Here is a 25,832-nt window from a genome sequence, read left to right on the forward strand (position 1 = left end):
ATAGATTAAATGCATATATAACTATAATGGGTATACTAAACATCTACTCCTACTCCTGCTCCGGTCTGACCACATCTGCTCGCTCGTTGCGTAAGATACGGCCGAATATCACTCTCAGCTCTTTCCACGATTCGATGATGGGCCACTGCGTTGGAGATCAGCACTGACAAAGCTGTATTTACTCGTGACCACTCACAAAGATAATCGCGACCGTGCTGAAGAAGACAAACGCAGCAGCTGCGACACACTGCAGCGTCAAGAGACTTTTAGAATACACCACTCCAGTCCCAGCGAGAGGAGCGGGTATCAAGACGACTGCGGCGATGTATCAGCTTGATACTGACTCATCGAACAGAGCTGACTCACGGATAACCAATAAGAAGCCCGCAGTGATCAGCCTGAACCTGGTCTGCGACTTCTCTAGCTTGACCACACCCTCAGCATACTCTGCGTCTGCTGCGGCGCTTCTCCCTGATCCCTCCACTTTGGCCAAGGCAGGTTCGTAGTCTACCGAGGGAGGGGTGTCTGTGACGCCATTCTTCTCTTGTGAGATGACCTGAGGAGTAGTTTGCCGAGGGATATTACCCGATCCGATAGCTCGAGTAAGTTCGAAATCAAACGAAGCGGGTTTGAGCAATGATATGCCGAATGAGAAGATTGCACCGGCGCCTAGAGCAGATAATGAACCGGATAGAATGACTTTGCTCGCTGTCAACGTCGTGGTGTTGATTGATCCTTCTAGCTTCACTGCAGAGACCAACCATCCAATAAACCCCACGATCAGTCCACCGAGTACACCAGTGATAGCACCCAGCTTGTTCAGCTTTTTCCAGCACATCAACAGACCAATCGGGAAGACGCTCCCCGAGGTGCAAACGGCCATAAAGTAGAAGAGGAAGTTGAGGTCTAAGCCGATATGAGCAAAGGCAGTGTTGATACCAGCTAGGAAGATTGCCCAGGCGACGACGACAGCGTGGTTGACAGTCATCATTTGAGAGTTGGTAGCTGATTTGTTGAAATATTCCCTGTAGACATCGTAAGAGGCGATCGTGGATACCGCGACGTATTGAGCGGAGAGAGCAGAGGTGGTAGCCATGAAGGCGATGATGGTGTACATCGCTGGACCTGCTTCACCCAGTATAGCGATGGAGGCGTACGGTCCTGCTAGACCCGCGCCGATCTCGGTCAGACTCAGAGGATTCGGATATGTAGGGAAAGCAGGGTTGGATTCGAGTGCTCGAGCTGCGAGTCCCATGGAGGAGCCGATACCGAATGCGACGGAGAAGAAGAAGCAGCCCGCGAAGATGAATGCTTTGGAGGTGCCTGCGGGCTTCGACGCGATGCTTCGTTGCCAGTAGGATCTGCAGGGGGGTTAGCACAAGGGGGAGGCGGAAGAGAAGGTAACACTTACTGGTCGCAGAAGGACAAGCCGAAGAAAGAGGTCGCAGCGGTAACGGCGTAGTCTGGGGAAGGGTTAGTTAGACTCAGTGGGATTCGAAATCACTCACACATCCCGCCATCACTTCGGAAGGAGAGGTACGATTGATGGGCGTTTCCAACAGCAGGTGTGGTCTGGAAACCATGTCAGCGGGGGGATCCCTATGTAACCAGTTGGCCTACCTTCGACGCAGCAAGCAGTAGCTCGTACAATCTGCCGGGGGAGCCGATCAGATCGCCTCGGGTGTAGGTAGCCAGTACAAGGACCAGCAGACAGGTGAACAAGATGCAGCAGTGTAAGTAGTCCGCTACGAAAGTCGCTCGAAGGCCTCCGGTGAGGACTGGCAACGGTATGTGAGTTTCAGATCATCCCAGGTGATAGAGACAACCCACCATACGCCACAATCACCGTTGGGAGGAGCCAGATACCTGCATACTGGCTGATACCGGTCATACCAGAGATCACACCGGCACCACCGATCAGAATTTCACTGCCTACGACGAAATTGGCTACGATTGCAGCGAACATGTACGCGAGATGGCCCAGTACACCGAATCGGACCTTGGCGACTTGGAGGAAGCTACGAGTGGGCATATCAGTACAAGCTGGTTCTACTCGATGGCAAGGGAACCCACGTTGAAGCACCACCAGCGTTGACCTTGACTTTGGACGAGATGAAAGCGAAGGCAGCGATTTCTAAAATAAAGGGTTAGGCAATCAAATTTCTGGTAGAATACACGCCACTGACCGACGAAGCCACCCATACCGAACCACCAGGGTATGGACACACCATAGAGGTAGGTCAAAGTACCCGTTTGCAGGAATACCGCTGCCCAGACCCACGCAGAGGTGATCCCGACGGACATCCTGGTGACAAGTTAGCATGTGGCTTGATGAATAGTAGTGATACTTACATTCCCGTCTTGACAGATCGTGAAGCGGAAGAAAACTCCTCGATTCGAGATGGATCGTATTGGGTGTATCGTCGTTGAACCCAGGTGAGGCCGTTCATCAGTATGGCGAAGAAAGCGCCACCCGCGAGGACTAGGGAGTGGTCAGTGAAAGTTCTGATGACAAGTATGTATCCACTCACTGGTCGCATAGCCTGCACTTTGAGGTAGGAGGGACATGGCGGTTGGTTAATGCAGATCAGGTCCCAAAGATGTGGGACTGGTCAACTATTATATACATCGCTCGACTCGTAGGCTTGTTTAGCCAAGGACAATTGCCATACCTCGGAAAGCCGAACCACTCTGTTATGCATCTTGTTTGGTTCTACGGTAATCCGACATAACCTCATTTGTGCTACAGGAGATACCCGTCTAGGCCACACGACTGATTGCGTTTTTCCGTTGAGAAATAACGTGATAGCTGCATTTGATTTCAAGTAAAGCAATCGCGTCATCGAACATCTTCAACGGAAATTTGAATTTTTCAACCTCAATCCTCGTCCATCCGACATTGACATCCTTTGTATACACACGACCATGCTTTGCTCTTATCACGCAATAATGGGTTACGAACTTGTGGATGCATGGAGTATGGCGACGATTCCACGTGCAACGGCTCTAGCCTGGTCACTTAAGCTTGAACAGTAGAGTTATCCGATGTTGTAACCACCAAACCAAGCAAGCATAATGGGCGATACCACGAAGGAGCACTCTGTGGACCCGGTGGACATCAGGTGGAAGATGGCTGTGGCCTGTGATGTGTGCAGGAGGCGTAAGGTGGGTTAGTAGGGAGGAATTCTCCGCTGATACGTTGCTAGGTACGGTGTGACGGCGAGAGACCATGTTCAAGGTGTAAGAAGGGGAATAGGGAGTGTACGTTTTCTCTACCGTGAGTGGTTGGGTCTATGAGGTTTGGTAGCGAGCTGACACCGTCACAGCCGTCATGTAGCTCGTAAAACGCAGGATCCTGGGTGAGTGAAGCTATAGCTTAGCCGGACTAACCTCGGGTAGCCCGTCAAAACGAAGCAGGTCAACTCCATCGCCAACTGAGGATGGTCCCCCAACTAAAAGACCCCCTCTTCATCAAGTATCTTCATCCCGAAGGGAGTCTCAAAGCTCACAGGTGGGTGACTTAAGCTATAGACAAAAGCTGACCCCGCGTAGACCTCCGCGCATCCCACCAAAGACCACCTACTCCTTATCGACCCGGATGATCAGATCGTCTACTCCGGTCCCTCCTCTGGTATGCCATTATTCGCTCGTCTGGGTCTTCTGCGTACTGTCGAAGTGTCAGAGAGCGAGCAAGATGGGAACCAGTTCAGCTCTCACTCGTCTTCGGCGATTGGGATCACCAGTGCGGTGTCAGCGAGTAGAGACTACTTTGATATGTGTTTGCAGAGGTGTCCGCAGGAGTTGATGAATAGTTTGATCGGGCATCATCTGAGTACTCGTGGGTTGGATCATTATTGTAGAATGGCTGATGCTGACACGATGTATAGCTGTATTCTTCCCATTGCTTCACGCTCCGTCGTTCTTATCTGTGAGTGTTGTCTTCAAGAGAGGCTATCTTTGCTGACCATTTTACACAGGAATTCATCGCTGTCACCGAACGCCGCCTGAAATGCACCCCTCAATACGGAGCGATGCTGATGAGCATCCTCGCTGTCACTGCGAGGCTGATGGAAGGAGGAAGGGGCTTGGTGCCCGCAGCAGATAGAGCTGGAGAAGCGTACTACGAGTTTGCGCAGGATCTTCTCAGGGTTAGCAAGAACAAACTGGACATACGGCATATCTTGGCTTTGTATCGTGAGTCAGTGTTACGATTAAGCAAAGCTGACCCTTGTGCAGACCTAGCACTGTTTGCCGAAGGCAGAAATGCTTCAGCGGGTGAGTGCTGCTGCTCTGTCACTGAAAGCCACCGCTGATATATCCCCAAGGCATCGCATCGAGCTTTGTTGCCGAAGCGATAGGGTTAGCCTTTGCTACTGGGTTACACCGAAGCACTGATGACTTTAGAATGGATCCGGTCACGCTGCAGATACGAACGAGACTGTTCTGGGCGTTGTACTCGTTAGATGTCGCTCTGGCATACTCGCAAGGCAGACCAGCGTTGATCAGATTATCTGAATGTGAGTGTGTTGCACTGCAACTGCCGCTGATGACTCCTTAGGCAGTATAGAGCTTCCCGTGGTGGTGGACAACGGAATGATCACGAAGACGGAGATACTGCCCCAGCCAGAGGACAATCCGCCCGTGATCATGGCTGGAGCAGTCAAGATGATTGAGATATATATCGTGTTGGAGCAGGTGAGTGTGTGGTAGATTGAGCATGGGCTGACCCGTTCGCAGGTGCTGTCTGCGATTAACGCCCCATTCCTCACTATATCCCAGCGGTTCAACTTGGGAGATCCCCCACGTAGAAGAAGCGAAAAGCTAGCTAGGGCACAGATATGTCTTGACGAGGTGGGTACTGTACTCTAAGAAAGGGGCACCTGCTAACCCACATACAGATTGAGCAGAGCCTCCCCCCATACCTCGTCCGCTCGTCTCTCCCATCCGACTCATCTCTCAACCTGATCTTCCTCCAATCGTCTCGACTGAGGTCTACGCTACTGTTCGTACGAACCCTGATCGCTCGACAAGCCCTCATCGACGAATTCGAAGGTAGTCCTGGACCCTCAGCCGAGCCAAGTGAAAGCACGCTTGTCGCTTGTCACCTGTCCATCGACATTGTCAAGACGTACTCTCGTTTACGACACTTTGGCTTTTTGCAATACTGCAGCTTCAATGCGGTCTCTCACCTCACAGCTGCGAGTCATACCTTGATCGCTTGTATGCTTAGGAGCCCCAACTTGGCATTCGAAAACCGACCAGACTTGCTATCAGCCATCGACATGCTCATCCTCTTCTCCGCGAGGTTCCCATGTGCGAAACCAGTGGCTCAGCTCTTGGTCCAACTCTCCCGAACCTTGGATTTCAGTTCAGGCGACACCAGTAGTGGCACATCGAACGAGGCTTTGGCTATTAGAGTGTTGGCTCGGAAAATGGCAGTGTCTCCTGGTGAAGTTCAAGCGATGAGCAAGGATCGAGAACTACCGCCATCGCCTCTACGCATCCAGTCCACTCCGGAGCATTTTGACTACGATTGGTTAGTCAGAGCGGCGACTGGAGGAACCCCTTCGACATCTTTCAACAACGATAGATCTCTTCCGCCTCTATCAGAAGCCGTAGGAGATGTCAATGGCATGTTCAAGCAGGGCACACCGAGGGGATTACCGAACGTAGAGCTGCCACCTTGGGACGGGCAGATGTCGGAGGAGCTGCCTCCCGATTGGGGAGACAACTTTTCGTTTCTGAATGATGGGTTGTTTGGATCTTTATGAGTTGTATGCATGTACCTATCAATCTATAAGAGCACGGATGTGCTTTTTCCACTCTGGCCAGGCACCCCATCTCCCCTCCGAGTCGACCTCCTCGCTTCCACCTTCTCCGATGAGCTTGAGCAGGCCCTCGGCATATTCGAATCTGGTTGAAATGGTCAGCAGAATGCCTTTGTATCGAGAGGTCACCACTTACTCTCCCGGATGGCCAAGCACGAGCACTGAATGAGAATCGTTGTCTTCGTCGGAATGCGGGATCAATTCCAGAGGTGTCCCAATCCAGTACGATGCGACTACCCTCGCTTGCATCTCTGAGAATGGCCATGGGATAGCCTCGGCATGGAGAAGCAGGAAAGCGAGTGTTGGGTCGGGGAGGTAGAACAGCTGATGCGAGTCGAGGTTATGCACACCTGGCTGATCAGCAATGGTCTGTCTGGAGTTGACTCACGGTGGCCTCCTTCGAGGGTCGCCTCTCCTACGAGATTTTCTGATGGCTTTGCTGCGTTCTCGGGGACTTGGGGGTACCTCACGAGAGGTGCTTTGTTGAAAGGCGCATCTGTTTCTCTGAAGAACTCGAAGCGTGCGACGAAACCGGTGGCGAAGATTATCACCTGTAGAATTAGCCTTGGCGTCATCGGATGGCTCACTCACATCAACGTCATCGATCACTTGATCTAGAACGGTGACTATTCGACCTGTGTTGGAGTGCTCCGATGGCCCCTGGACAATTTTCATCGGAGAAACATTGTTGATATGCTTTGGCCATCCGGTTTCGAGTTCTGTGTCGTATCTAAGCTTGCTCCGGAAAGAACGATAGATCTTCTTGGGTTGATTTGGTGAATTGTTGACCTTGAGCATGCCAATCTCTCGAACCAGATCGGCACCTGCAGAAGCGTTAGCTCGAATCATAATGGGCACACCTACTTGATGGACCACCTCCGACGATCATAACAGTCTACTGAAATAGTCAGCCAATGCGCCAATAGTTCTAACGCCTACCCACCTTGCCCACAAATGCCTCTGGTTTCCTGTACCACCTGGAATGTAGTATTTCCCCCTTCCAATTCCACAAGCCATCAATGTGAGGAATGAACGGTCTCGAGTCGGTGCCATTGGCCACTACCACGTGATCGAACTGTTCCTCGAATGTCTTTCCGATCTCGGGAGAATTGCTTGTGTACGAAGGGGTCCATTCGACTAGCCACCGCTTGACAGCTGGGTGATCTTGCGGCGCATGCCTTACTCGAGTCACCACTCGGTTCAACCGGATATAATCGGTGTACTTTTCTGCGAACCGTTGCTGATACTGGAAGATAGTCTTGTACGTGGGATACTCGACGGTGCCGTCCGGGTAAGGGTGCGATCGATACGGCATGATATCCTACATATCAGCGAGGAACTTTCCACCTTGACTCACCCTTGGTGTGTTCGCAGTGACACCCGCGTACATGGGTGTAGGCGATGGTACTGGTTTGCCTTGACGTTCGAGTTCGGTGAGAGCTACAGCGTGGCCCTGCTTGTCGAAGGAGATTGTGCACGGTGGGGGATTCGGGTCAAAGTTCCTGCCAATTAGCACAGCCTAAGAAGTAAATTGACTTACCACAAACCACCTATCGAATCTCTCGCTTCGTAGGCTACCACTTCGAATTCTTTCCTGAGGAATTGCTCGATCGCGCCGAGGCCGCTACGCATGTCAGCGGGGTTCAGTAACGATCTGCACTTACGCTGGGCCACAGCCGATAATCAGGACAGTCGGTTTTATAGCGATGGTCATTGTGTTTGCTTCTAGATCCCGGTTCGTATAATCTGTTGCAAAAGATCGCACAAACACATACTTATACAGCAACATCGTTTCGACCTCGCTCAAACGGCCTGCCGCATCTCGGCATTCCGAGCTGCTGTCGACGCCACATTGACACCATTTTTCGCCATGATGAGCTGCTATTGCATACTGATGGTGTGCTTCGGCCATCCGAGGGAGACTCTGAACAGAGGTATTCATAAGTAAATCGCATCAGCACGTACACAGCCGCACGAAGTCCCTCACACCAATCATCCGCGCCATGTCCACAGAACTTGTCATCACCCCGACCGACCCAATCATCTCCCACCCCGACACTGTCGTGCTCGACGCTTCATGGCTGTATGAGCCTGATCCGCCTACACGAGATGCATACAAGGAGTTTCAAGACGGTCCAAGGTTGCCCGGAGCGAGATTCTGGTCTTTGGACGATATATCCGAGCCTCATCCTGAGAGGTATGCGTTGATGCTACCCTCGCCTGAGCGCTTTGCCAGGTTTGCCGGTAATCACGGTGTCAGCGAGGGGAGTCATGTCGTGATATACGATAGCGAGGGGATCTTCTCTGCTCCGAGGACCGCATGGACATTTAAAGTGAGCAATGACGTAACGACAACCTAAAGCTAATCTTCCCCAGGTGTATGGCCACGAGAAAGTCTCTGTGATTGATGGAGGCCTGCCACGAGCGAAGGCTGAGGGTGTGAGACTGGAGACGGGACCTCCTCGGGAGTTCAAGGTGGGTCAGATGTATATAACAACCGCTGACAGGTAGAAAACGACTTATCCAGTGCCTACCGTCGATGCACGCGCTGTTGTCGGTGAGTTTGGCTTCGTTGGGGTATTCGCTGATCCCCCAGAATACGCGGAGATCGCCAAGATCGCTGCAAGGAAGGCACCTCTTGATGACAAGACCGTTCTGATCGATGCGCGACCTGCTGCTTCGTACGAATCGGGTCATATCCCCACGTCTTTACTCTTCGACTTCCCAACGGCGCTGCTCAAAGATCCTGCTGGGTTCACTCACCTTCGTGATCCGGACGAACTGAAGAAGCACTTTGTGGAACGAGTGGGTCAAGAAACAGCAGATAAGGTGTTCTCAAGAGAGACTACCGTTGTCAACAGTGAGTGAATTGCTCCAAAATCTAGCTGATTGGTCTAGCCTGCGGTGGTGGCCTCTCCGCTGCGATCAACTGGCTCCAGCTGCAGTCCCTTGGCATCTCCTCGAGGCTCTACGATGAGGTGAGTGACTCTACGCAAAGACTGGGCTGACATACAGGCATGGGGAGGTTACTCTGCTCGACCAGAAACTGTACGGATCACTGGACCGAACCCTGTTTAGAGGACATGATAGAATCCTTCGACCAAACCCACTATCGAGAACATAGCATGCATAGCATTGGATCGAACCCACCCATGACAGAAAACATACCATGCATATAATTACTCCTCGTCTACCGTTTGAGCCTCCCAGATTGCAGTGATCAACATCTTCCCATCTCTCTCATCCACTTTGACAATCGTAGTAGCACTCTGCTTGAGCACCTTGCCATCTTCTTTCCCTTTCGTCTCGTACTTGCTGAATTGACCGACGATACCGGTGGTCTTTGCTTCGTTGGCGGGGACGATGTTGAGATCTTGGATCGAGATGACAGAAGCGGAGAATGCGCCTCTGAATTGCGTGGTGATGAGACCGATGAATATCTCCGCGGTCAACTCGTTCCCGTTGATGCTGCATGTCAGCGTGTTTCGACTTTGCTAGACTCACTTGATAGCAGCGTCCAGGGCAAGCTCAGCGGAGAGCACGGAAGAGGCTAGGCCATCATCTGGCTGAAACAAAGTGCGAGAGAAGAACGAGTCGACGAAATTGGCTACAGCGGGGCGGGACATGGTGAGGAGTGGATGGGATAAAGGGTGTATTTCTTTCTGTTCACTTGCCCATTTATATACATCGCTACAGGCAACCTCGGAAGGCCGAAATCAATCACGCAAGGAAGAACAATAGGGAGTTGTGTGCGATTTTTCCAGTCCTAGCTTCAGGTGGCTCTGACAACGAGAGGCGTCGAGGAGAGGCCCTCTACATCGTTCACAGCTGTACTTCCCAGCACACTTTATTGTTCTTCGTCCGAAGAGGCATGTGCTTTGACATGGCAACTAGAATGTTTATTGTTGCGAGCAGGATCACGTAACTCCGCTCTGGCTCCACAGTGACTATTCCCTGAGCAAATTTCCTATTTTGTGCCTATCTTGCTGAGTCAAACCTTTTGTTTTCACAACATCACGCAGATATGTACGATGGACGACGGAGACGACTCGTATAAGCCAAAATTCACCAGGAGCAGGACCGGTGGGTGCGACGCTGCGCAAGGTATAGCTGCTGACCCTTCGAATCTAGGCTGCCTCCGGTGTAGGAAAGGCAAACACAAGTGAGTTCGGTTCGCGTAAATCGGACCAAGCTAATTGCAAACCAGATGTGATGAGGAGAAACCGATATGCAAGCGGTGCAGCAACGTGTCGAAGGAGGTGAGTTAATGTAACTCGTCAATCCTGGCTGATCCCACCTCAGTGTGTCTATCCACCCGCCCCGATGCCTAAATCGAGGAACAAGAGGAAGAGGCCTGTAGAAGAACCCGTTGAAGAGTTGATACGGCAGGAGCAGTTAGTCCACAGCTATGAAGCCGCCCCGTTCTTCCTCACACCAAGCGACTACTTGACATTAGCATTTCCAGACTCGCAGGAGAGGGACCTGGTGAGTTGAAAGCTGGGGGGAATACCGCTGACCTGGCAGATGCGCCATCTGTTCTGTTTCGGTGAGTGGAACTTTGCCAACTCACGCTAATATCACCAAAGGCAACGTCGTCATGTATTCCGTGCCCGTACAAAACGAACCCATCCAGTTCCTCCACCTCAACAGATGTCTTGAGCATTCCCGTGGCTTCTCGCTTGAATCGGACGCTCTCCTACTCTCCCTCATATCCATCGCAGCGGGTCACAAATCGTCTCTGATCGCCCAGCAGGAGAAGAAGTATTTAGATAAATACCCACCTCACCGATGGGACGTCTTGTCGCTGTCAAACTCGGAAATCCTGACCTCGTTCAGCGCATCGCAAACCGCTCAGCGAGCTATCAGCGATCACTTCTCGACGACCTCACTTAGTATATGCAAAACAACGGCCGCGTTCAGAGCAAGTGGGGATGGATTAACCACGGAGATGTCGAATCTGCTTCTCACAAGCTGCTTGGCGACCATCATCGCACAGTGCTTGAACGCGGGGAAGCTATGGAAGCAGGCATACGATACAGCGTGTGGACTCATAGATCTACGAGGTGGGCCAGCTAAAATGCTTCAAGAAGCAAAGGCGGTAGGGTCGGCAGAAGTGACTAGGATTAGATTGCTATTGGAGAATTTCGTGGTGGTGGATGTGTGTCAGTGTCTAGCTACGGGAGCAGCACCAAGCCTGATGAAGGAGTCTTTCGCTCTGTGGTGGTGAGTCGGTACTTCCTTAGAGCGTGGCTGATGACATTCCAGGTACGACTACGTGCAGGAAGATGCAGATACGGTGCATAACTCGTACGGCGTGGACAGAGCGGTGGTCGAAGTGGTGAGTGTGAATTTTAGTTAACGAAGCTGACGTGGCAGGCCAACCGGGTGAACATGTTGGTCCACGAGAAATCAATCCTTGGGTCAATCCTCGACAAGGGGTATTTAGAAGCACACGAGCAGAAGGTGCAGAACATACTGCAAGAGCTGAACCTATGGGAGGCTAGTTTCTTGCTCCAGTCGGATGGGAATCCGCGTGTGGTCTTCGGGAACAGGGTGCTGGTAAACATGCTCAAGGTAAGTCTATCTGAAACGAATAAAAGCTTACTCCTAGGTGGTGGTGCACGTCGATCTGCTCAGAAAGAAGCACTCGGATATAGAGGTGCAAGAATCAGCATGGGCAGCGATGACAGCTTTCAACGAAGGGAAGGAATTGGATCATGGGGTGGGACTGTTACTCGCTGCGATCGTGACGGGTGAGTAAGTCCTCGCGAGACATCGCTAATCCCCTCAGGATCTGTTTTGCACGACCCAGCCAAGAGAGCGGTGGCTAGGGGAGTAATCACACGTCTACGGACCACGGCAGATTACGCTTACGATGTGGATGAAGCCGCGGCGATGCTGGACAAGGTGAGTGCGAGGTCATATAACTTCGCTGATATATCACAGCTGTACCGGCTTCGAGACGATGGCAAGATCGATCCTTCATGGCGAACGGTGACAAATTCGGGGATACTGATTTTTTAAAATCTTACATGTTGTATAGATATCAATACGTTGTATGCTACGCTCTGAACACGATAACGGGTTCACCCTGCTCCCTTGACTCGGCCAACTTCAGGTACAACTCGCCATGGGCGTCCCCCCTCAATCCGGTGTAACAAGGTGATCCATCCGGTCTTCGCTGGTCGCAGTAGTAGAACCTGAAGCGGGTTAGCTTGGTCATCGATAAGACCACTCACTGAGCCGGTCTCAACCCCTCTGCTTTCGCTGCAGCCTGAATCCAGTGTGCCGAAGCGGATTTCCCCACTCCCAAGAGCGTAATATTCGGATCGATATAATTGTTCAACGCATTCCCAGTGTAGATATACTTGACGTTGTTGTTCCGCTTGTGTGCGATGAAGGCGGCGGAGTAGGCGGATGTGGTGTTGATGTTTATGTTGTTCACAAAGGCATCAGGCGCAACTTCGAGTGGGTTTGTCCGAGTGGGAGTACCGGCGTATGCTGCGCAGAGGAATTAGTCCTGTCGCCATATCCGCCGTACTCACCATTGTAGATCACTACATCCGGTGCATTGCCCCATCGCTTCTCTACCTCCTCAAACAAAGGTTCTATTGAGCTTGGGTCCGCAAAGTCTGCTGTAAGATGGACACGATCGTCTGAGGCGTATGATCGAGGAGTTCGTGACACTGAAGCGACCCTGTAACCAGCCGAGTGAAAGCCGTCAGCGATGGTGGTGCCAATGCCTTTACCGCAGCCGAGGATGAGGGCGATTCTGGACATTGTGGGGTAGATGTCATGGAGAAATCGGTCAAGCCGGAGGAAAGGTCTTTATACGATTGTGATCGCGTGTCACATGGTATGAGATCTCAAGGATTGGGAATGCTGAATAAGGCCGAAGGTCAGTCATAGCTTATTCAGCAGTATCGGTGGAGCGCCATGCTTTCGAAAATTTGCAGGATCGATTGATCGGATATCATGAGGTAGAATGCATATAGCAGAACGCTACTGCCAGAACACATGTGTTCAAACCTCTTCCCGTGTGTTGACATCGGGAAGCCTCACTGAGTGTCATACACTCGCTTCGCTCTTGCCTAATCTCATACGACAACTGCATGAATACCTAGGAACGTTCTCATATTCCGACACCCACACAACCAAGGTTCAAAAACAATACGAACAGAAAGTCAAGCAAACTACTCTCTCATCCAACCACCTCGACGTACTGCCCTGGAGAAAACACCCTCAAGTTGAGTATCTGAAAAGCGGACTATATTCCTCCATCGCACTCAGCTCTTCGGCAGTATAAGTCGCAAGAACTTCATCCTTATCCACCTTGTCTCTCCTCTTGTTGTCCCTCTTCATCAAAGCCCAGTGGATGGTAGCCGGGATCATAGCTCCGAGGGTGGTAGCTCCCACAGAGAAACCAAAGCCAAGAGGGTAGTATGGAGCCTGGTGGGGACGATGTCAGATTCATTCCGTTTCGACTATCGAGAACACTCTCACCTGATTAGCGAGATAGATATTCGAGCCGATACTACCACCACCGATGCTTCCGAACAACATTAAAAGACCAATAGCCGCGGCCCTCTTACTCGGATTGGGGAAGTTCTCGCTGGTCCATGCACCGACAATAGGCGCTTGAGCGGAGTAACCGGCAGCAGCCAAGAAGATGGCAAAGTAGCTGACTCCCGTGAGGTGAGGGTGGTGAACAGTAATCCAGAGAATGATTATACCGATCAAACCAAGGGAATAAGCTGACATGATGGCAAAGTAACGTCTCCTGAAACGATCGGAAAGTATACCGACGGTGACGGTGATGACAGTTGCAAAGATGTAAGGCGGTGTTGTCAGAGCTTGAGCCTTGACTGCAGTGTAGCCCAAGTTCTTGACCATCGTTGGGAGGGTGTACGAGAGAGAGTATGTTGGTATTGATCCACCCCACCAGAAGAGCATCATCCTGAAACGATGCAAGTTAGCAACAAGCGGTATGCCGAGCTCGACCACACTCACATGAAGTAGGTCTTTCTGTCTTTCGCAGCCGCGAGGACATCACTCCACTGGAAGACATAGGTTGGTGCGTGAGGACCGTTGGCATACTTTGTCCTGAGCTTGGCATATTTGGCTTCCTCAGGTGTGAGCCAAGAGTTCTTGGTTCCAGCTGTATATGTATGGGGGAAAGGTGGCAGCATGAAGTATGAAGCGAGACCAAAGAAGACGGTGATAAGGCCTTCGATCTAAGCTGGGATCAGCAAATCATCGCTTTATTTCACCGGATGACCCATATACGCACCAAGAAAAGCCAGCGCCAGGCCCTCCAGCCATGCATGCCGTCCATGTTACCTACACCATATGCAATCACACCTCCGAAGGCTGTCGGGGGAGTCAGCAAAAGTCCCTTCACAAGATGACTCAAACTTACCACCTGCAGCAGTGTTGGCACCGTAGAAAATGGCCATTCTCGTAGCCAGCTCTTTCGGCTTGTACCACATACTTAGAAGCAGATACCCTCCGGGATAGATACTAGCTTCGGCAGCACCCAAGCACAATCGAATGGCAACAAAGCCACCGTAGCTTGAGACGATACAAGTCAAGGTGGTGATGAGACCCCAGGTAGTGACCGCAATCGGGAACCATATCTTGGGGCCTAGTCGACGAAGACACACGTTGCAAACCGGTTCGAACAATCCGTACGTGAAGAAGAGGTACATCAAAGCTGGTGTGATTTCGATCAGCCAAATCAATGCTTGATTTCCCCACAGGTAGAACCTACCATAGTTGAACTGAGTACCCGTCATGCCAACTTCCTCGAGGAATCCGAATAATTTTGCATTACCAGCGTTCGCTTTATCAAGTGACGCTAGCAAGTAAAGAACAGATAGAGTCGGAAGCAATCGAAGGTCGACTATGTGCGATGCGTTGTCAGTAGTATGTTACACACTTCTCTTGGATCATTTGTTGACCTACGTTTCCTCATGAGCTTCCGGTGACCGGCACCTTGCATTTGCTTTTCGAGAACGAGAAAATCCTCGTACTCTTCATTGTGGTGGGTCTCGGTCACGGCGATAGCCTGAGCATCGGATGGGTTGATCTTTTCCTCGGTAGAAGGTGACAACGACATGGTTGTGGATGCGTTGTGGATGCAAGGAGTGGATGACTAGTCGAAGAAAGAACGCATTGATCAGTGGGATTTTATAGCGCATTCCTTATCAACATGGCGACTACAATCGCCCAATGGGATGTCCAGAAAAGTGAAAAGATAAGCTTTTTCGGGACCTGGAGCGGCTTTGCGTCTCGAAGCGACAGAACAGGCAAAAGCGCATAAGCCGATGATGCCGATATATGCGCTGCCAAGTCCCAAGTGGACGGTTGAGGAGCGGCCTTCCCGAAGACCCCGCTTGCAGGAGCGGAATGCCGACGAGCGAGAGCATATAACTTGGACATCACATCGTCATTAGATAACGACTTGGATGACTTGTTCACAATCATTTGCTCAGAAGTTTACCGGATCGAGTCAAGTAGAATCGCAAAAATGCCCCTCATCTTAGACCAACACAAACTGGAGCACACTCGTGTCAACCTCAAGGACATCAACAAGGCTCATCTCTCGAGGCCAAAGAATGATGACGGGTCGCCCTTATACCCGGAGTACATGCGTGAGTGTTGAGTCTTGGAGGACCATGTTCGGACTGTGCTCATTGATGGTATCGTGTAGCCTTCTACGACCCTCTAGAGAAAGTTGAGGACCTGGGAGCATTTGAACATTTTGATCCTGGACATCGGGCGGATCCCAGCTTCCCTAATTTGTTGAAAGGAGCAACCAAGTCGGTCAGTGCGGTCATTCCTGAGGAAAATACAGAATAGACTAATACTAGTCCTCAGTTCGACCTCTCCCCGCATGTTGGCACAGAGATCCACGGTGTCCAAGTGTCCAAGCTTGACTCGAAAGGGCTCGACGAGCTTGCCTTGCTTAGTGAGTTGGTGGCCTTTACAATCAAGCTCATATTGCTGATCTCTCAACTACCCCCAGCCGCTCAAAGAGGTGCGATCGTGTTCAGAGATCAAGACTTTGGAGACCTTGGCTTTGAGAGGCAGAAAGAGGTTGTGCGGTGAGCCGATTTCTGGTATCTTCGAGAAGATCAGTTGCTCATCCCGCAAGTAGTCACTTCGGTCCTCTCCACATTCACGGCTGGGCTCCTCATCCCGCTGCGGGTTCGGTCGAGCACATGATCATCTATGATCATAAGGAGTAAGCCATTGGTCTCTTTGAGACTCTTAAAGCTGATCATTGATGTAGCGATCTTCGAGTTCGCCGATCGTGGGCGGGTAGATCTCCCATTCAATGGCACACCGATCAATCACCTGAACCTCAAACGCCCGGAACTACTTTTATCTGCATGTTGGAGTCTCCTTCAACGGCAGGGGGTGACACATTGATTAGTTCGGTAGGTTTTGGTGCACTATCTGCGATCTGAGCTCACACGAAAATACCTCTTAGTCCGTTCAAGCGTACTACTCGCTCTCCCCTCGATTCAGGAAGAGACTCGAGGGTTTGACCGCTGTGCATTCCAACAACGACGGTGCTGCTGCCGAGCTCAAGAATGGGAAAGACGCTGTGATGAGAAGAGAAGTCTTATCGACAGAGCATCCTGTTGTGATCGTACATCCTGTCACCAAGCAAAAGGCCTTGTGTGAGTGGTAGATATGCCTTGTTCGAACATCTCAAAGCTGACTCTGCTCTCAGACGTCAATCCGGTATATACCAAATACATCGTTGGCTTTGACAAAGAGGAGTCCGACTATCTCTTGAACTTCCTGTACAATCACATCGCCACTAGACAAGACTTCTCTTGCAGAGTTAGATATGAAGCGGGCACTGTCTTAGTATGGGACCAACGAGTTACCAACCACTCCCAGACCTTGGACTATCCCGTAGGAGACAGGAGACACGCCTTTAGGCTGACACCTTTGGCTAACAAGCCAATCCCCGCGAAAGTGGAGGAGGATGACGGGGAGTGTGCCAGGGATACCCAGAGGGTGCAGATGAACCTGTGTTAGAGTTGCTTGTAAATGATATCGCGATGTAATTCTCTGTCCAATGCTTCTTATTGCATATAGTCTGGTTTGTGAGCGCCAATTGATCATCATCAAAAGGAATGGGTGACTTAGGAGATGCTCGACTGAAGTGATAAGGCGGTCGACCTGTTCTCGGTGGGATCGTCACATGTCAGAAGTCAAGCTCATTCGATAGGTGAAGCAGCTTCGACTTCGGGCTGGAAAGCACCACGTTTGATGCACAATAAAGCGATTGTCTACGGGGAATTATATCTGTACCCTTGATCTCGAAGCGTCTTCTCATACTCTAGGATGTTCAAGATAGCTGAATGGCCTATCAACAGCTTGTCTGCCTCATCTTCGCTCATCTCGGGCAGAGGTCCTCGGGGCAAGTGACCATATCCGAACAGATATTGAAGAAGACGTTTCATCCCGGGGATCTGCAAACGCTCGTTAGCAGCGATACTGCCTCAAGAGAAGAAGGTCACACACATTTGCGTTCGACGCCGCCCAGTCCGCTCTGCTGACCAAGGCTTGCAAATCTTGGGCTTCTCTCATGACCTCTGGGACGTTAAGATCCGGTCTCACGCAGTATTCCCAAAGCTTCATGCAGGTGAGCTAGCGGTGAGGTAAAAGGTCAGTCCGAACTGTAATTGCAGCGCAAGCTTGAGTCACTCACAGGGGCAAAGTTTGGCACACCAGTGATCGTTCCCGAAGCTCCTGCTGCGATGGAAGGTAAAAGGAAGTCGATGAACCCGTCAATGACAAGGAAGCTGGAGCAAACTTCAGCGAGAGCTTGCTGCTTCAACAGCCATGATACCACTCACGGAGCACTTGGATCTCTCCTGGGATATGCGTTCGCAAAATCTTCAGAGTTGACAGTTGCGGCTATACGGGTCAATTTGCCAACAGCTCCGCAGCTGATTGCACCTATCAGTTAGCGAAGAGGTACAGGTAGGTAGAACACCTACGTCAGTTTGATACCACACGTATTAGGTGCGGCTTTGGCGATGTCTTCGACTAGGTCACTGGTCATATCGATACCGCCTGTGACTCCGGGAAAGTTGTAGAGCAACCTAAGTTGTGCTTGAGCGATCTCAGATCTGGGTCAAAAGACAGATCACTTACACGGGAATCGGCGACGCTTCTGACACGTCCACATAGAACTTCTTGATCGCCTCCGGTTTCTTAATCAACGCTCCAGCGTAGTAGCCACCAGTGATGAGTATAGCATGATCTGCTCCTGCCTCAGCGAGTCTACAATCTGAAGTGAGCGGTAGAGCTGCGTATAGGACATTCTACAACTCACCTCTGCGCTAAAATGATGGTTTCCCTGGTGCTGGCAGCTCCTATCCCACCCATTATAGGTACTTGGTGTAGTCCGCTGTCATCTAATGCGGCACGTGCCGTCTTGACAAGCTGTACCCTCTCGTCTGGTGAGAGGTGAACGGCTTCACCCATGGATCCACATACAACGGGTAGAATACCTGCTTTAGCGGTGTCTACAGATGTATCATCAATAGGATGAATAAACCCAAGGGCAAGACTTAGATATACACTCACAGACGATATGTTTCGTGAAAGCCTTGAGATCGAGATCTTCGTTAGCATCGAAGAAAGTAGGAAGAGGGACGTAGATGCCTTTTTGCAATGGTCTGACCATGTTTGTGTACTTGGAGTCACTGATATCGACGGAAGAGGGGATGCAGAATGGTAACGGAAGCAAGGATGTTTACATTTGCTTGAGCAAAGTTGCCTTTCCTGCTGGAATGCTCGACAGCTTTTGCACCTAATACTACCCCTTGGTTCATTAGTGAGCGGGTACATGGCGGATTAGACGAAGACAAGTAGCAAGCTTGTCGGGATTGCAAAGAGGATAAGCCGCTCTCGCCCTCCACTTCGATCTTCGGCTTGGAGCGGACAACGAGAAAGCCTTATCTTCGCGAAATTGCAGTCATACATTATGACGCGTATGGATAAAACAGCGTATATTCTTCCCGGTCGCTACTCCAGAGATTACAGATTCCCTCTGAACTCGAGTTTAGCCAACATGCAGAGCAACTCTGAGGATTATGGACCAAGAGATCTGGTGGGGTACGGCTTCAATCCTCCCAATCCCGAATGGCCGGGTGGGGCAAAGATTGCAATCAGTCTGGTAGGTGAATACGCTGGATTCATCGTGAAGCTTCCGGCTGATGTCATGTGCCAGGTGCTCAACTATGAAGAGGGTAGTGAGCACACTCTCGTCAATGGCGACGAAGTATCGGAGACTCTGGCCAGTGGTAAGTCTAGGCGTCCCGCGAGTGGGCCTTTGCTGATATAATGGATCAAACAGAGCTTGGGCCAGGAGTGACTCCACATGTCAAACAGAGAGATGTCAACATGGAGTCTCTATACGAGGTATGCTCATTAATATCTTCGATTGGCCAATGCTGAGCCATCGCTGTACGACCCTAGTACGGCTCGCGAGCAGGGGTATGGCGGATCTTGAGATTGTTCCAAGAAAAATCAGTCAAATGCACTGCCTACGCTGTGGGACAAGCACTGGAAATGAACCCGGAGGTGGGTCAGCTATTGGGAGAGCATGGGCACGAATTTGCCAGTCACGGCTGGAGATGGATTGATAGGTCGAATTGGACTGTAGAGGAGGAGGAGGAGAACGTGAGGAAGACGATACGAGGTGGGTTTATTTTCAAGGAGCAGTGCAAGGCGACTGACTTGACTCTCACTCTAGCGATTGAGAAGGCTTCAGGCGGACCTCCGAAAGGCTGGTACTATGGCATGGTTGGTTCGAAAGCCAGCCCAAGATCAAGAGCGCTCGTCGCGAAGGTGTTCAGGGAGGAAGGAATCCCTTTGGAATACTGGTGTGACAGCTATAGCGATGATCTGCCTTACTGGTGAGTAAACGTGTTTTTCTCAACCTCCCCGCATGTGATTGACGTTGCTTGTGTAGGATCCCTATGCCAGGAGGACAAAAAACAGAAGGGCTGCTCGTCATTCCATACGTGAGTGAGAGTGTGGGTCAAGCAAAGCCTTCCGCTAAACTCTCCTGCTCCAGACTCTCGACACTAACGACTACAAGAATGCTACGTATCAACCATTCACAACCTCCGCAGACTTCTATACATATCTGAAGGACGCTTTTGACGAATTATATAGAGAAGGGACTGAAGGAGGTTCCCCAAAGATGCTGTCCATAGGTTTGCACTGTCGTATCGTTGGTAGACCCGCCAGAATAGCTGGGTTAAGAAAATTCATAGAATATGCTCAGTCGAAAGAGGGCGTATGGTTTGCTCGGAGGGATGAGATCGCCCAGCATTGGAAAGGGAAGTTCCCTTATATCCCGAAGTGATGAATGTCATATAACTCATTGGGTGGGTTGCAAGGTTCATCGCGCTTAAATCCGTTTGGGAAGTTATTGGGGTCTCTTATCAACGCAATCTCACTTCTGCATTTACTCTTTATACCATATTTGTAACAACAATGCCATACAGTAGTACCCTATGACCGGCCTAGCATCGTGCAGCTCTTCACAGTCACCACCGCCTGACGATCGCGCGACGTCGCGCCAACGCAGCGCATCTCCACGATTAAATCGTCGTACACCTAGAGCCTGTCTTCAATGTCGCCGGAGAAAACAGCGATGTGATGGGGTCTCAATCCCTTGTCAGAGGTGTCAGCGGGTCGGCAAGGAGTGCAGCTTCTTGACTGATGGGCTTGGAGGAGCTGCATTGCAACGTAAAACCGATGGAGAGGTTGATCATGCATCAGTCATAAAGAGGTTGACGAGTGATGTTGCGGCTTTGCAGAAGCAGTGAGTTTGCAAGTCTCTCTCAATGCTAGCTGGCTTCTACCGGTAGCTCCCTTATTTGGAAAAGGATCGCTGACCTACGACCATGAGGTTTAAGAATGCAACAGGCCCTGCGACGTATATCAGAGCTGGAGGGAACAACGAGAGCACAGATGCCTTCTCTTGTAGAGTGAGTGATCAACCCATCGAATCGACTGACCAAGAAATCAACAGTAATTCACTATCTGCTCCCACCGAGATAGCCATATCTCTCCCTGTGAGCTCACGAGCCGATGCTCATCGCATCTCGCAAGTCTCCCTCGAACAAGACACGCAAGTCGCAGCGACCACGGGAACCATTCAAAATGGTAGATTCTCATCCGCTCCCATCCAAACATTACGAGGCCTTATCGGCAGATCAAAATCACCCATCACTCGTCAGTTTCCACAAGAAGTACAGGACATCGCCAATGGAAATATCAATTATAATGCAGACCCAGTCTCACGGGGCATATTGACAATGGATGAAGCACAGCGACTGTTTGATATGTAAGTCTACCACTAGCAAAGGTCGCAAGTACTCACCTTGTCCCTCTTAGATTCTTTGAGGCTTGTCATGAACTAGCGCCATGTTCTTGGATAGCTCAACAAAGAGATGCTAAGCAGACGAGAAGGCGGAGTTCTTTCTTATTCACCTCGATCTGTTTGATCGGAGCAAGATATTGGGATATTGACGACCCGTGAGTGCTTTGACTCATGACTCTGCTGATCAACCCCCAGAATCCGATCCACGCACAACTGGCTACATCCCAGATATTCCTCCCTAGTATCTATGTTCGACGAACACATACAGCTCCTACTCTTGCGTCCCAGCCCTTCAGATTTTACCCTCGAAGTCGTCCAATCGCTGCTGCTGTCCATACAGTGGCCCGCGGTCGATATTGACCCATCCCACACATCGCCAAAGAGCCGGTTCACAGACTCGTATGCTTGGCTCATGATTGGACTAGCAACACGATTCGCAAAGTACATCGGCTTAGAGGATGCCGCTTCTGTGGATTTCGCAGATCATCAATCGGACAGTGCAGAGGAGAATCTGCAACGGATGAGGGTGTGGCTCAATCTGATCTCGGTTGATAGGCAGTGAGTCGGGCCAATATTGCTTGCGGTGAAATTGGGAGCTGACCCTTTCGCCCTATCCTTCCAGCCTCACGCTTACCGCTGGCCTACCAGCGACCTTGGTCACACCACCAACGTCCGTTCTTCGCGCCTTCGGCTCCCATCCCAAAGCTCAGTCGGGCGATTTGAAACTAGCAGGGTTAGCAGAACTCGTAGCGATCGTTCATCGCGCCTCGATCTCTTGCGGCGATGTAAGCTTGAGGAAATTGGACAGTATAACGCTGAGCGTAGCAAATGCGGAGCTGGACAGCTGGGAGAGGGAATGGGATGCAATCTTCAGCAGCAGCGGTGGTGAGCTTGAGACGGATCACCTCTGATCTTAGCTAAATTCTCCTTAGCCGCTCCCACGTTCAAACAACAAATGCCTTTCACAGCGCTACGATGGTATCGTCTGGCTCTCAACGCTACTCCGATTGGTGTGGAACTAGGTGATATTCAAAAGGGTGCGATCTCTCCCACGCCAGCGGCTTTGAAAACGGGGGTGGATGCTGCGTTCAGACTTCTTTGGCAGTGAGTGGGGAATACAGAGCTTGTCAACCAATGCTGATGATCGCTTAGGTATTCCACAGATGCTGTTAGCGAACGGCCTGAGAGACTAGCGGAAATGAACGATGTGTCAAAGTATACCATGAATTTTACTGCTTTGTGAGTTGTCCCGTCACACCTCTCCGTGAGCTGAGTCACGCTGACTTCCCCAGATCTTCCTTCATGTTCGCTGTGGACTCTTACTGGATCACTCATGCCTACGCTGCGGTATTCTTGGTGTTGGTGTATGACCGAGGCTGTATTGATGGTAAGTATTGCACCGTCGATAGCGCTGACCTGACCACCTCCATAGCCAACCTCACCGCCTACTCCTTCACACAACCTGGTTCGCCTCCTCCAGTCCCCGAATCATCCCCTCTCTATCGAATCATCTCCTTCGCTGCATCATTATTCGACGGCATCTGCCAGGGCGCTGTCCATCATCCATCAATGCAGTATCGCTCAATCGTCGCCAACGCTCTGAACACGCTCGAACAGTACCAGCTGGCCAGAGAAGAAAGCTCGATGGTACCAGTGGCTGATGGGATCGACGAGATGCTGAATGCGTTGTTTGATCCTGGTCAGGATTGGGCGTTCTTGAGGGACATGGGGTATACGGGGTAGCACCCAAGTTCAAAGTATATATCTAAATTGCAGGTGTGCAAGGAGACCGCAGAGATGGCCTTGTAGTTACTGCAATGATTTTCGTGTATCACCCTTGATTCATCAGAGTAAACGTGATTAATGTTTCCACAATATCGCAAGTCTCGCAAGAAGACCTGAAGCTTATTAAAAAAAATCCTTCTGTCTGATGTCTTAGCTGACTCGACTTCCCCTGCAAAGATTCCAAAACCAGCAGCAGAAAAGTCAATCATTGATCGTGTTCTATCAATTGTCCTCTCCCCTCCATATCCTGTCTCTCATCAATAGCTATCTAAGAACTGGTTCGCCGCGAGGGTGAATAAGAAATGCGAGGTCAGTAATAAAATATTGAATGAGATATTAGTATTGCTGCTTTTACTTCTCACATCAGTTATGAAGTCGCGAGCCGAGCGCATTGAGCTTCATCTCATGTTCAATCTCAATCACTCAGCTGCACGGCAAATTTTTTGAGATACGCTGGCTTCACATGAGTCTTCTCCTGACTGACTGTTCAATGCGAGTTCCGCTTTCTTTCCTCTTTCGCATATGTTCCTCGTTCCACCGTTTTTGTCTATTGCTCGGACAAAAAGATAGGTGTCAATTCACGATTGCAGCAAGGAACACAATAGCTGATAATGATAGGAGGTGGAGAGCCATGAGACGCATGGGCCAAGGGGTAATGTGGTGCCGCTTGCGTTCATGCTCCCTTTCAGACTCGATGTTGAGGCTGATTGCATCTGTCATTCCTTTCCCGAGCGCATGTGTACTCACGGCTCGTGTCAAGTCGGAATGTTCCGCTGTCGGACAAGGAAGCCTAGACGAGGGGCAGGGATACTTTTGGCAGCAATTAATTGACAATTTGATTCATTCTCTTTCCACAGGCTACCAGACTTTTGATCTATCTATGACCACGTTAACGAGATCTCATCGCTTATTGAGCTTTGGCATCAACACCGGCAATGTAAGCAACGAGGTCACAAACTCGTCGAGAGTAACCGTATTCGTTGTCGTACTATGGGTCAGGACAAGGTCAATACCGAGCTAGTCAACACAGGTGACGCGAATTTTTTACTCACCCAACTGACGAGCTTGACGAAGTTGGCGTTCAAGGCAATACCAGCCTTAGCATCGAAGATAGAGGACTCGGTGGCGCCGACGAAATCGGTAGAGACGACTTCATCCTCAGTGTAACTATCGAGAAAGCGAAGAAATAAGCTTCGGTGTCTGGTAAAAGAATCAGGTAAACTTACCCTAGAATACCCTTGAGCTCGGGGCTCTCGGAAGCCTTCTTGATGACAGCTTTGATTTCATCGTAAGAAGCACCCTTCTCGAGTCGAGCGACAAGGTCGACGACGGAGACATCAGCGGTAGGGACTCGGAAAGCCATACCGGTGAGTTTACCGTTAAGGGAAGGGATGACCTTTCCGACGGCCTGCGGGAGAGAAAGCATCAGCTGTGTCATTCCCACGGAGATAGACTGGACCCACCTTGGCCGCACCAGTGGAAGAGGGAATGATGTTGGCGGCAGCACCTCGACCACCTCTCCAGTCCTCTACAGTCAAATGTATATTAGCGAGGATACACAGGCAAAAGTGTTAGACGTACTGTTGGAAGGACCATCAACGGTCTTTTGGGTGGCGGTGGTGGCGTGAACGGTGGTCATGAGACCTTCGACGATGGTGAACTAGACATTTGGGTTCAAATGTCAGCCTGAACGAAGACTATAAGGTGCGATCGGTGGATACTTACGTTGTCGTTGATGACTTTGGCAAGAGGAGCAAGACAGTTGGTGGTACAAGAGGCGTTGGAGATGACTTTGTATTCAGGCTTGTATTGCTCGAGGTTGACACCGCAGACGAACCTAGAGATGGGTGATGGTTTCAGCATACGTCGCTTACCTACGGGAAGTATGACGAAAAACGACTTACATGGGGGCGTCAGCTGAAGGAGCAGAGATGATTACCTTCTTGGCACCACCCTTAAGATGGGCGCTGGCCTTGTCGGTGGTGGTGAAGACACCGGTGGATTCGACGACGTAGTCGGCACCGGCCTCTCCCCACTTGATGGCGGTTGGGTCTCGTTCACCGTAGACAGCGATAGGCTTGTTGTTGATGTAGAGCTTACCGTCCTTGGTCTCGACGGATCCCTTGAATCGACCGTGGGTCTAACATGTGGGGTTGATTAGTCAGCAGAGGCGTGACAAGACTTTTCACGATTAGAGAATGACTTACAGAATCGTATTTGAACATGTAGACCTGTGATACAGTGATGTCAACGATTGTGTCAAGAGTATCAACCAGTCAGACAAATGGCTTACCATGTACTCAAGATCGATGAAAGGACTATATTGAGATATGAAAATCAGCGAACGTGCGTACGCGGTGCAACGAACCTTGGATACTTTGAGACTCACTCGTTAACGGCGACGACTTCAATGTCACCATGTTCGATGGCGTTTCTACAAAAGTGGATGTGCAACGCATTAGCAATCATACACCTTGATTCGGCAGGGTTGCAATGACGCATACCTGAGAACAATTCGACCAATTCGACCTGTAGATTTTCAACGAGGTCAGCGATTAGCTTGAATCAGCTAGATGCGATGGATGAGATAGATTCTCCAATATGATCAAAGCATAAGCTCAGAGATGTCTGAGCCAGCGCAGAAGGTTGATGAGACCAGTGCAGAAGATTGATGAGACGATGGTGGGGACATTCACTGAGCCAAACAAGATTGGCCTTCGCGAGAAAAGATCGATGTACGCACCGAAACCGTTGATTCCTACTTTGACGACCATTTTTGATATTTGTAGTTG

General features: G+C 50.5%; 12 protein-coding genes across 12 annotated transcripts; 5 read left to right on the plus strand and 7 right to left on the minus strand.

Moving 5' to 3' along the window:
* Positions 1–49: 49 nt before the first annotated feature.
* On the minus strand, positions 50–2,568 carry I302_101147 (uncharacterized protein; the record flags this gene model as incomplete). Its single annotated transcript, XM_019191153.1, has 11 exons — positions 50–145; positions 197–315; positions 367–1,361; positions 1,412–1,463; positions 1,509–1,572; positions 1,621–1,778; positions 1,831–2,018; positions 2,074–2,134; positions 2,187–2,305; positions 2,353–2,482; positions 2,532–2,568. The coding sequence occupies 11 exons, from the start codon at positions 2,566–2,568 to the stop codon at positions 50–52; spliced, it is 2,019 nt and encodes a 672-aa protein (XP_019047901.1).
* Positions 2,569–5,789: 3,221 nt separating this feature from the next.
* I302_101148 (uncharacterized protein) lies at positions 5,790–7,542 on the minus strand (the record flags this gene model as incomplete). Its single annotated transcript, XM_065869226.1, has 7 exons — positions 5,790–5,913; positions 5,965–6,197; positions 6,420–6,547; positions 6,693–6,723; positions 6,772–7,074; positions 7,186–7,330; positions 7,493–7,542. 7 exons carry the CDS (start codon positions 7,540–7,542, stop codon positions 5,790–5,792), a joined length of 1,014 nt encoding a protein of 337 aa, XP_065725298.1.
* Positions 7,543–7,831: 289 nt separating this feature from the next.
* Positions 7,832–8,906, plus strand: I302_101149 (uncharacterized protein; the record flags this gene model as incomplete). Its single annotated transcript, XM_065869227.1, has 4 exons — positions 7,832–8,161; positions 8,205–8,307; positions 8,356–8,688; positions 8,827–8,906. The coding sequence occupies 4 exons, from the start codon at positions 7,832–7,834 to the stop codon at positions 8,904–8,906; spliced, it is 846 nt and encodes a 281-aa protein (XP_065725299.1).
* Positions 8,907–9,007: 101 nt separating this feature from the next.
* On the minus strand, positions 9,008–9,454 carry I302_101150 (uncharacterized protein; the record flags this gene model as incomplete). The annotated part of the gene is made up of 2 exons (XM_065869228.1): positions 9,008–9,236; positions 9,333–9,454. The coding sequence occupies 2 exons, from the start codon at positions 9,452–9,454 to the stop codon at positions 9,008–9,010; spliced, it is 351 nt and encodes a 116-aa protein (XP_065725300.1).
* Positions 9,455–9,859: 405 nt separating this feature from the next.
* On the plus strand, positions 9,860–11,852 carry I302_101151 (uncharacterized protein; the record flags this gene model as incomplete). The annotated part of the gene is made up of 9 exons (XM_065869229.1): positions 9,860–9,911; positions 9,960–9,990; positions 10,036–10,087; positions 10,131–10,313; positions 10,462–11,051; positions 11,094–11,166; positions 11,333–11,402; positions 11,486–11,581; positions 11,641–11,852. The coding sequence occupies 9 exons, from the start codon at positions 9,860–9,862 to the stop codon at positions 11,850–11,852; spliced, it is 1,359 nt and encodes a 452-aa protein (XP_065725301.1).
* Positions 11,853–11,889: 37 nt separating this feature from the next.
* I302_101152 (uncharacterized protein) lies at positions 11,890–12,608 on the minus strand (the record flags this gene model as incomplete). Its single annotated transcript, XM_065869230.1, has 3 exons — positions 11,890–12,028; positions 12,083–12,329; positions 12,374–12,608. 3 exons carry the CDS (start codon positions 12,606–12,608, stop codon positions 11,890–11,892), a joined length of 621 nt encoding a protein of 206 aa, XP_065725302.1.
* Positions 12,609–13,070: 462 nt separating this feature from the next.
* Positions 13,071–14,946, minus strand: I302_101153 (uncharacterized protein; the record flags this gene model as incomplete). The annotated part of the gene is made up of 7 exons (XM_019191160.1): positions 13,071–13,277; positions 13,332–13,785; positions 13,839–14,062; positions 14,119–14,198; positions 14,248–14,541; positions 14,599–14,730; positions 14,793–14,946. The coding sequence occupies 7 exons, from the start codon at positions 14,944–14,946 to the stop codon at positions 13,071–13,073; spliced, it is 1,545 nt and encodes a 514-aa protein (XP_019047908.1).
* A 411-nt stretch (positions 14,947–15,357) lies between these two features.
* I302_101154 (uncharacterized protein) lies at positions 15,358–16,883 on the plus strand (the record flags this gene model as incomplete). The annotated part of the gene is made up of 8 exons (XM_019191161.1): positions 15,358–15,481; positions 15,541–15,653; positions 15,708–15,798; positions 15,856–15,934; positions 15,988–16,074; positions 16,123–16,270; positions 16,324–16,516; positions 16,570–16,883. 8 exons carry the CDS (start codon positions 15,358–15,360, stop codon positions 16,881–16,883), a joined length of 1,149 nt encoding a protein of 382 aa, XP_019047909.1.
* A 254-nt stretch (positions 16,884–17,137) lies between these two features.
* On the minus strand, positions 17,138–18,543 carry I302_101155 (uncharacterized protein; the record flags this gene model as incomplete). The annotated part of the gene is made up of 8 exons (XM_019191162.1): positions 17,138–17,320; positions 17,373–17,498; positions 17,560–17,653; positions 17,708–17,800; positions 17,852–17,956; positions 18,009–18,137; positions 18,190–18,382; positions 18,444–18,543. The coding sequence occupies 8 exons, from the start codon at positions 18,541–18,543 to the stop codon at positions 17,138–17,140; spliced, it is 1,023 nt and encodes a 340-aa protein (XP_019047910.1).
* A 387-nt stretch (positions 18,544–18,930) lies between these two features.
* On the plus strand, positions 18,931–20,232 carry I302_101156 (uncharacterized protein; the record flags this gene model as incomplete). Its single annotated transcript, XM_019191163.1, has 7 exons — positions 18,931–19,035; positions 19,090–19,162; positions 19,216–19,280; positions 19,338–19,560; positions 19,615–19,777; positions 19,834–19,885; positions 19,939–20,232. 7 exons carry the CDS (start codon positions 18,931–18,933, stop codon positions 20,230–20,232), a joined length of 975 nt encoding a protein of 324 aa, XP_019047911.1.
* A 151-nt stretch (positions 20,233–20,383) lies between these two features.
* Positions 20,384–22,998, plus strand: I302_101157 (uncharacterized protein; the record flags this gene model as incomplete). The annotated part of the gene is made up of 10 exons (XM_065869231.1): positions 20,384–20,694; positions 20,789–20,860; positions 20,905–21,219; positions 21,270–21,410; positions 21,544–21,813; positions 21,878–22,140; positions 22,188–22,359; positions 22,408–22,494; positions 22,548–22,642; positions 22,688–22,998. 10 exons carry the CDS (start codon positions 20,384–20,386, stop codon positions 22,996–22,998), a joined length of 2,037 nt encoding a protein of 678 aa, XP_065725303.1.
* A 949-nt stretch (positions 22,999–23,947) lies between these two features.
* I302_101158 (glyceraldehyde-3-phosphate dehydrogenase) lies at positions 23,948–25,814 on the minus strand (the record flags this gene model as incomplete). Its single annotated transcript, XM_065869232.1, has 12 exons — positions 23,948–24,028; positions 24,093–24,207; positions 24,267–24,448; positions 24,504–24,568; positions 24,622–24,700; positions 24,766–24,877; positions 24,945–25,180; positions 25,248–25,271; positions 25,334–25,358; positions 25,430–25,474; positions 25,545–25,569; positions 25,784–25,814. 12 exons carry the CDS (start codon positions 25,812–25,814, stop codon positions 23,948–23,950), a joined length of 1,020 nt encoding a protein of 339 aa, XP_065725304.1.
* Between the last annotated feature and the right edge of the window lie 18 nt (positions 25,815–25,832).

This window comes from Kwoniella bestiolae, chromosome 1 (genome assembly GCF_000512585.2).
Source record: "Kwoniella bestiolae CBS 10118 chromosome 1, complete sequence".
NCBI lineage: Eukaryota > Fungi > Basidiomycota > Tremellomycetes > Tremellales > Cryptococcaceae > Kwoniella > Kwoniella bestiolae.